General features: G+C 33.7%; 1 protein-coding gene across 1 annotated transcript in view; it reads left to right on the top strand.

Moving 5' to 3' along the window:
- The first annotated feature begins 476 nt into the window (after positions 1-476).
- Wdr92 (dynein axonemal assembly factor 10) overlaps positions 477-10,302 on the top strand; it is a 29,486-nt gene continuing 19,660 nt past the window's right edge. The window contains exons 1-2 of the mRNA XM_075367876.1: positions 477-854; positions 2,127-2,227. Of these exons, the coding sequence (XP_075223991.1) occupies positions 672-854; positions 2,127-2,227 (284 nt within the window). The 5' untranslated portion in view covers positions 477-671. The remainder of the gene's footprint in view (positions 855-2,126; positions 2,228-10,302) is intronic.

Raw genomic sequence — 10,302 nt, 5'->3', positions numbered from 1 at the left:
CAAGTACAAAATTTCAACATCCTAGGCTAATCGTTTTTGAGTTATGCGAGATACATTCGTAAATACTACTCAAAGGACGTCGCTAGTCAAAATGGATATTTCCGTTGAAATCTAAAAACCGAAATTTTTCGCGATCACAATATTTCCTTTACTTCGTTCAAAGAAGAAAAATGGAACAAATGATTATGGAAGAACTATTCGTTAAGAATAAAAGAACAACAAGGGACATACAATTAGGCTAATAAGAATTACTGGTGAGAGGTATATAGAAATTGGAAAAGGAATAATTTCAAGGCTATGATGAGCATTTGAACCAGTCTGTAACCGCCAGGCTTGTAAATGCGTTGCAGAACAATTGTTGAAAATATCGAGAAATCGATTTTGATGTTAGTTAATGCAACCGGTATCTAAGTCGCTATAACGGAAAACATCGAAACAAAAATTTAACAGTCTGTATCGATTAGTTACCATGACATCGTAGTTGTTTATAGAAGATTCTTTTCACGGTTATAAGATAGGAGTATTCTGTTAAATTTTTTTTGTCAAACTTCGATTTTATTTTCTTGATTAACAATAATTTCAGTTTATTGATCTTATAGGACGCCGATTAGTTTAATAATACATTTTCCTTGATGTTTCGTAGCAATTGAGTTGCTACACCGGTAAGTTAAATGGATAAACTAGAAAAACCACAAATAATTTGTCACGTTGAACAAGCTTTGAATTATAACGTTTATGAAACACGATGGATTCCATGTTCTGCAAAGTTCATCGTTCTAGGAGCAGAACCACGTGGAACAGGTGTTATACAAATATATGAAATATCCAGTGGCAAAGTTGACATAGTTAAGCAGGTACACCGATAGTTATAAAGATTTTGTTCTATTTTCAAGTTTATTAATTAAGGTTGTTATTTTAATCCATAGAAAACATTAGATTTTGTCAATTTATTTTTATTTAAAGAAAGTTTTATCGTCAGTCCACAAGGTGTTGAATCAACATTTGATTGATAATGCATTGATGTCATGAAAAAGATAAAAAATATTACTTTACAATTGATGTTAAAAAAAATTGAATAATTTTTTGTTTCTTATACACGTTTTTTAAATTGTTAATATCACACTTTATCTCAATGTATTTCATTAGAATGTAATAAATAATAAAGTTATGCAAGAAAATATTGTATTCACTAGTGTTATTCATCATGTATAAGTTTTTCTCAGTTAAATGAAACAGTAAGTTTTTTGATAAACTTAACCAAATTTTCACTAATTGGGCTCAATTTTTTTCTTAATGTAGTTACCATATCATCGTTCTTCTAATTTTCCGAAGTAAGTGTATTTTTGTTTCATTAAATTGCTGTATTTTTTAATATTGATGTTATATGTAACTTGAAATTTAAAATTAACTATACATAACCTTTGATTATTAATTAAATAAAAGCAATAATGAGATTTTACTCAAAAATTACTCTGATGAAATGTGTGTCTGTGAAATAATAAAAAATTGTAATTCACTTTTCTAAATACTTGAAAATAAACTTTCATAAGATCTTTTAAGATAAGAGTCTAATTATTTATTGCTCATGGTATTTGTTGGCATTCATTTTAAGTTTGTTAGGAAACATGTTACTGTGTTACAGATTAATATATTTTACATGGATGATTTCTTTAAATGTAATGTATACATTTTTTATTGCTTGATTGCATGTTAATATTGTATGTATGTATGCCCCATTTCTACGAGATGATTTGCAAATGTTGATTCTGGTATAGTGTGTTATGCTTGTGTATTTTCTATTATCTGTTGGAAATTCATATCCAGTTTACCTAGTGGATTATTTGCTGTGGTTGAAAACACAATAAATTTGTATATGAAATTCATCAGTTTACTACAAAGTATATTTTGTGATCTCTTTTTTGTATGTTTATTTTTATTGTATATTTTAGTTTACATTCTTTTGATGTGGGCTGAATAGTAAGAGTTGACCAATCTTAAGTCCATATCCACACTAAAAAATCAGTAATAAAATACAGATATTATATTAAGTCATTAGTTATAATTGTATTTTTTTATTTTTTAGAAATAAAAAAATGGGATTATACTTAATTTGTTTTGCTTTACAGGCTCATAAAAATGCAGCATTGAAATGTGGTACATTTGGTGCATCATCACTGAGGGAACGTTACTTAGCTACTGGAGATTTTGAAGGAAAAATGCAAATATGGTCAGCCGTATTAATTAATATTTTGATTTTTTTTTTTTTTTAGTGAATAATACAATTTATGTTATTATTTTCTCAAACATGATACAGCTGATATTTTAAATAAATAAATTAGCAAGGACCGGGACAGTCATGACTGTTTATAATTTTAACTATGATTTTTAAACTTTGACTTTAATGCATTAATTTTAACTCTGATGATGGCTTCCAAGTAAGCCGAAAGATCTAGAGAACGTTTCAACATGCTGGTAAGCTGGATTATATTAGTTGTTAATTAATTTATGTTCTGAAGATGTGTGCGTAAGGAAGTTGGGTTTTTGTTCAGTTGATGATATATTCCAATGACCAACTTTAATTAAATGCCTTAAGTATTATATTTAAAAAAGTTATAAATCGTTTATTAAAAGCAGTGTAATCATTTTTAACCATCTGTTTTGAAGCTTTGACCATTTTCAAATAGGAGGACCTAAGTAATAAAAATTACATGGTAACATTTTTATGTAGGATCTGTTACATATAAAGCATTAAGTTGAACAACTATTTCGAAACCCTGCATTTGGTTATGGACAAATAGAAGAACGGCAAAATGTAAGTGGCCCTATAAACATATTGGTAAGCGTAAGAGCGACAGTTTGTTAAAAGCATTTCTGTTAAATTACCATCATGCTGTTACTAAGGTCAGTTTGATGAAAGCTTTTATAATACAAATACACATCTTTTCTATGGTAAAGATGGTAACATCTTCACCATAATCTTCGTTATTTTCTGGTGGAAATTTTCCTGTAAATTACATCAGTGGAAAGCTTTGATTCAGTGCTAGAAAAATTGAGAAATGACACACAAACTTTAAAAGACTGATCTCTCCTGAAGAATGACTAGTTGCAACGTGAAGATAGGTGAAACAATTAATAAACACATTCGACAAATTTGTAAAGAATGTATTTATGTTGTTGCTTTGAAAGAATTGAAAAATTGCTTTATCTGAAACAGCTAATTATAAGTAAGTAATCAGTGTAGAGTAATAAGTTTTCAATATGAAAATAAGATGCATATAATTGAAAAATAAATTGAACATTTACAATGATAAAAATGAATTTGTTGGTTCATTTGCATAATATGATCATTACTTCATTCATTTGAGTGACATTATTGCTGTTCAAGTGTATTTGTGTTGTTGGGGGACTCGTTGGATGACTGTATAGGTGATGTGGTCATCGTAAATGTTTCAGGACATTTTGCTGTCGCTGATGTCATTAAGGGAAATGGATACATGGTGGTGGCAAGTAGGATTAGTGCAAGAAAGTGCTCACGCCCATATGGGGTATTGGGTTCCTTAATGAAAATATTGGTAACGATGTATCCATGGAATGTCCTTGATATTCTGAACATGGCTTTAGGATAGGATCGATTTGCTAAACCTGGAAGGAGGCCATGTTGGTCCTAATTCCTAAAGCAAGATCTTTAGAGCATAACATACAATACAGTCCCATATGCATGTTCAATGCATTAGGAAAGCTTTGCGAAGGAATGCTATCAAGAGAGGCTACTTGAGGAATAAAACACAACTGGGAGCCTGTCGCCCATGTTTGATGCCATTAAAAATGGCGGGCTAGGAATATTCCCCTTGTTGTGCTATTGAATGTGCACATTGCATTTAATAGTGTGTCCTGGACAGCGAATATCTCACAGCAATTATTACCTATATAAACAAAATCTGAAGATCAGTACAGAGAAGGGAGTGAGGAGTTCCAAATGTATGGTGGGGTCCCCCAGGGCTCTGTTCTGGGCCATATCCTATGGGATATAATCTTTTGGGGCTGGAGTTCAGAGGAGATGTAATAGTATTTGTGGATGAGCTAGCCCTGCTTATTGTGGGACGTACCGAACGCAAAGTTAAACAAGTGTACTGAGGCAGTACGAGTCAGTGCTTGGCTCAAGGAAAGAGGCACGAAACTTGCGCCTAAGAAAACTACAATGGGTCACCATGGTCAGACAGAGAAAAATTAAGATATTTACATGCAGGTTGGTGATAAGTCCCGCCTCTATAATAAACACATTGAGGAAGTCACCAAAAAAAACAGAAGGGGGATAAATACACTGAGCAGACTTATTGGTAGCTCATGGGGTCCCATAACAACTAAGAGACGACTGATTATGACAGCAGCCACATTGGTACTTTTGTATGCTGTACCTGCTTGGTCGGAAGCGCTAAAGAGGAAGAAAAATATAAGTAAATTGGTCTTATTCTAATAACAGTAAGTTATGATTAAAATTACGATGACATACAGGATGATTTCCAGAGAAGCAGCAGTGGTCTTGGCAGGAGTACCACCTATCTACTTGAGAGCCTCTCAGTAAACTAGAACCTACCAAGGTATGTTAAAACAAAGGCAAAGAACCTGCTCATTCAGGAGTGTCAAAATGAGTGGGAAACCAAGGGTGGTTGGACCAGAGAGCTAATACCTAGATTAGAACTGTAAATTGTAGGAGGAATGGTAAGGTGGGTTACCACCTCACACAATTCCTGTCTGGGCATGGGGAGTTCGGTGTGTATTTTGGATAAAAATTGTTTTGGATAAAGGGCTTCCCACAGTGTATATTCTGTGGGGAGCAGGGCCACCTTACACATACTTATTTGCCTGCCCGAGGTGGTTACAAATCAAGACAGCAGCTGGACTAAACTGTATCAACACAGGCAATATTATAACACACATGCTTGCAGGGCCACAAGAATGGAATTCTCTAGAGAAATGCATTGTGGATCATCCAAACTAAAGAAGCAGAGCACAGAGAATGGAGTGCTGATTAGCTGACGAAGGAGAAGGTGCTGATTAGCTGACGAAGGAGAAGGACAGCCCTCTGCGAAGGTGCCGTTCATCCGCGCTTGCAAGGTTGGATGTTGGTGATGAGGCACAGGGCTTCTTGAACCCCTAAGGCTCAAAGGCACCCTAGAGCTCAGTAATGCTGAATTGCTGAACCGACCCCAGGAGGGGAGGATCGGTGAGATAGGAGGCTGTCAGTAGGGCGCAGGCACACATACGCACTCTTAATAACATCTTGTGGAACCTGTTAACAAGACAGACACTCAGCATGTAAATTAAATATTCCTCCTACTCACAGGAAAAAAACAGAAAAGTGCATTTATTTACATTTCAGTTTGTTGAGTACGAATAGTTGAATATCGGCTCATAACTCCCAATTTTTTTGTTTCTGTAAATGACTTCATTTATGGAAACTTATAAAAACTCCAAGTCAGGTTCTCTGCTTCTCTTTTGTATCACACGTAATAAAGGTAATTGTTTTTCTTCTTCTATAAATTTTTTCATATCTGTTTCCCTGTTATTACTTTTTAATTCTCTTGTCCCCATTGAGTAGAAGCAGAGCTAGGAGAAAACATTGAGGCTGAACTATTTCCTTCCGTAGGTTCATCTGTTACTTTTGCAAAATTAGAAACTTTCATCAGATAATGAAACATCACGATTATTGGATAATTCCAGTTCTTGTAAATTTCCTTCGCAGCAGACAGAAATGACATAGTCCCAAACAAATGTCATCAATGCAATATAAGGCCATTTTATTATAATTTGCTCAGCTGCAGACCAACTTTTGGTTACTGGTAATTTCTATCATTTTTTCTTGTAGGTATCTTTAAAATTTTTCCATTTTTCTTGTACTTCCTTCCATGGAACAAGTATAAATAGAACCCCTTTAATGTATAGTACCCCATACAATGTACGTAGTAAATGTAACATTTTCTTTTTCCATTTCATCTCACAATTTGTCAGTCACATTCTTGTTTTTCTGATAATTTCTTTTATTTTGACACAAAATTAGTCATGACTGAACTAAACTAAATTTTTTATAACTAAATGTTTTTATTTTTTTCTAACCATAGTAATCAAACCATAGCAATCAAACCTAACCATAGTAATCAAACTTTTGTCGCAGATGTTCACTGTTTACCACTCACAGATGAAATAAAATATCAAACAGAACCTGTGTCTTAGAGGCGATTCTCTGCCGCTCTGCCTCTTACGTTCAGTGTGGTCAATGATGAAAGCATGTACCACTTTGAAATATTTTCTTGAAGCTCAGCCACGTAGCGCTTTGTCATTTGCTGCTTGCCTGTATGGCTATAGCCTTCTAAATTTATCTGAGAAATCTCAGTTGAAACAGGTGGCTTCTTGTAATTTTCCTTACTTTATTGATTTATACAAATTGTGGCTGAAATACAACCATAGTCACTCATAACTTGCAAATGACAAGTGATAGTCAAATGAATCAAATATTACATAAAAGTAAATTTTATTTGCTACAAAAACCTACATTTATTTTTCCACATAATCGCCTTTTACAGCTACATATCTCCCAATGATGGAACTAGTTTTCTTATTCTGCTAATAAAGAATGTGGCATTCTTTGATCCGTGATCTCACTGCATCTTTCTGTGCATTTTTTGTGGTGAAATAAATACCTTAATATCCTTCTTTAATTGTGGAAATAAGTGAAAATCACAGGACACTAAATCTGGTAAGTATGAAGGGTGCGGATGGTTGCATTCAATGTGTGTGGTGTTAAGCATTATTGTTTTACAGAATTATTGACTCTGTGTATTGTCAAACATGTAACACATCTCCTATGATTTTTTATTTTATGTATGTATAGCATAGAATTAACAGCCAACCCAGCTTCCAGGTAGTCAATCACGTACACATTTTGGAATCCCAGAACACTGGCAAGAGAATTTTTTTGCAGAGGGTTGTGTTTTCAATTTTTTTTTATTTCGATGAACCAAAGATATGTCATGCTCTGCATCTTTCTTGTAGCTTGTAATGATGCAGCCAAATTTTATCACCCATCACAGTATTGTTGGAGGAAGTCATCTTCCTTGTCATGACAACATTTCAAAAGTTGTTAACAACTTTCCTGTCATTGTTGTTTGTTCTTTTTTGTGAGTGTGTGGCACCCATCATGAACAGATTTTACTGTAACCTAGTTGTGCAATAATGTAGCGGCATCTCGACGATGGTTTATAAGGTGAATGTCACGTGGGACTCTGTGATGGAGCCGGGTGGGAGTATGAGGTCTAGCTGCCTCTCCCTAGTAGACCAGAGTCCATAATTTAACTTCAGTCTGGGGTTTGAACTAAAGTTGAGTTCAGTAAGGAAATTTAGGACTAAATTTTGTTGTTGCGATCAACATCTTTGGTGGTATGTTGTGTTTAAATTTGCCTTGAATTACAAGACATTCACAAAATTGGCTCAATATAAAGAGAACTAGGCACAGGATTTGTGCTTCCATCAACGTGGTTAGCTAGTTCAGAGGGATATGATGTAGGACATTCAAGATGTCCAGACGAAGCCTACAGCAAAGGCAAAAGCTAAGTTAATAAATCACTGATGCAAATGTCTACCAAGGCATATTTACATCGGTGGCCAGGCTTATTACTATGAGATGTAAAAAGTCAGAGGGCAATAGATGACTCCCATTAAAGACCAACAGGGCTACGAACGTTGGGGGGGGGGGGGGGGGTGGCGACCAGAATGTCACTAGGTCGATATCTTCACTTATGGGGTTGGGATGTGCAATAATGTGTCAGCGAAGGCAAAAGCTGAGTTTATAAATCATCGGATTAACTAGTATTCTGTATGCCAGTGTAAGTGCCAATGTGTTATATGATGCAACGGTCATTTTTAATCAATTCTTCCACATCTGTTCATTAGTCACAGAGGAAATTGTTGGCCCCTGCAAAATTTGTTAATAATTGCACAGATTGTTTAAAAAGAGTTGATTAATTCAAAAGAGATAATTTATTGTATAACAAAACATGGCAAACGCCGTAGAAAAAAAGATATAACAATGCCACATAAAACAATGTAAAAAAAACAGATAACAACCTATACTTATAAGTGAGATGTTACAACCCATACATATAACTAAGTGACATATATTGTTTCAGATTATACTAAAACATAATTTATATTATTGTTTATTTTATAAATATAACAGTATTATAAACACAATGGTATAATTAATATTCAATATTCAACACACACCCTGTTTATACATAATGTTATTTTAAACTTTCTATAATATAAACAAATGAACTTTTGTAATATCTTTAAAGAAATCAAGCAGATTATTCTCTTAAATATCATTTAAAATTTTTTTTTTCTTGTCATTCGACAATGTTTCTCAAATATTCCTCTTTGTAAGGGCTTGGTCAGTATGTCAGCAAGCTGGTATTTTGAGTTGATATATTCTAACTTTAATAATTTTTCTATGTATTTTTCTCTTAATTTAAAAGTCAGGAAAAGATTTTTGAAAGTGTATGTTTGGAGTGTCGCTTTATATGGAAGTGAAACTTGGACGATCGGAGTATCTGAGAAGAAAATATTAGAAGCTTTTGAAATGTGATGCTATAGAAGAATGTTAAAAATCAGATGGGTGGATAAAGTAAAAATGAAGAGGTATTGCGGCAAATAGATGAAGAAAGAAGCATTTGGAAAAATATAGTTAAAAAGAAGAGACAGAGTTATAGGCCACATACTAAGGCATCCTGGAATAGTCGCTTTAATATTGGAAGGACAGGTAGAAGGGAAAAATTGTGTAGGCAGGCCACGTTTGGAATATGTAAAACAGATTGTTGGGAATGTAGGATGTAGAGGGTATACTGAAATGAAACGACTAGCACTAGATAGGGAATCTTGGAGATCTGCATCAAACCAGTCACATGACTGAAGACAAAAAAAAAAGAAAGAAATTTCTCTCTGATATGATGAAACTTAATTTCTGTATGTTTTGCACCTTTATGATATTCATTGCCTTTGATGATTTCAATTGCACTCATATTTTCTATATAAAGTGTAATATTGAAATGTGTAAAATGCAGTCATATTAGCTGTTGATGTATCCAAACAATGTTTTTGACAGTTTCACTTGCTGCAATATATTCTGCATCTAATGTTGATAGGCCAACTGTAGATTGATGCTGAGAATGCTATGTAAGCACACTTGATTCTATTTTTAATAAATAGCCAGATGTTGATTTCCTAGTTTCATCTTCACCAGCAAAATCAGCATCACTGAATGCTTTTAAGCTTTTATTTTTACTCTTTTTGAATTTTAAACCATAATTCACAGTATCTTTAACATACTTGCATATTCTTTTTACAGCGTTCTAATGTATTTTGGTTGGGTTTTACGTATAATGACTTGCTTTGTTGATGGGAAAAGTTATTTCTGGATGTGTACCATTTGATAGGTAAAGCAAACAACCAATTGCTGCTTTTCTATATGGTACGTTCTCCATTTTTTCTTGATTTAAATGTTGTACATTAGCATTCATTTCATGATTTGGTTCCCAGTGTATATTGATTTGACATTATGCATGTTAAATTTATCTAGAACTTTATTAGCATACATTGCTTTATGGAGCAAGGCAGTACCATCCTTTTCTTTTTGAATTTTTAATCCAAGATACAAACCTGAATGATCTTCAGTAACTTTAAATTCTTGGTGTGATCTGTACAATAGTCTATCAGCATCCCTTTGGTTTTTAGTTAATATTAGACTATCATTGACGTGTACTGCAACAATGATTCTATCTTCATCAGGTGAATTAGTAAAGATACATGGATCAGCATTTGTGAGTCTCAAACCGAAATCGTTAGTTTTGGTAAATTTTGATTCCAATTTCTGGATGCTTGTTTTAGGCCATATAAATTACATAACTTGCAGACTTGACCGGAATTATCTGAGAAATCTTCTGGCTGAGCCATGTATATAGCCTCTTCAATTTTCCCATTCAAAAATGCAGTTTTGATGTCAAATTATCTAATCAAGAGATTTTCTTGAGCTGCTGTGTTTAGTAAGACACATATCGACTCAAACCTTACAACAGGACTAAAGGTTTCAGAGTAATCAATACCAGCCTTTTGATCATAGCCTTTTGCAAGTAGTCTTGCTTTGTATCATAAAATATTGTTTTGACTACCCTTTTTGATCTTATACACCCAGTGTTTGCGTAATATGTTAGCTCTCTTGGGTGGTTGTACAAGTTTCCAAACTTTGTTTTT

Source organism: Lycorma delicatula, chromosome 5, assembly GCF_047948215.1.
Source record: "Lycorma delicatula isolate Av1 chromosome 5, ASM4794821v1, whole genome shotgun sequence".
Lineage (NCBI taxonomy): Eukaryota > Metazoa > Arthropoda > Insecta > Hemiptera > Fulgoridae > Lycorma > Lycorma delicatula.
This window is presented reverse-complemented; position numbering and strand designations above follow the sequence as displayed.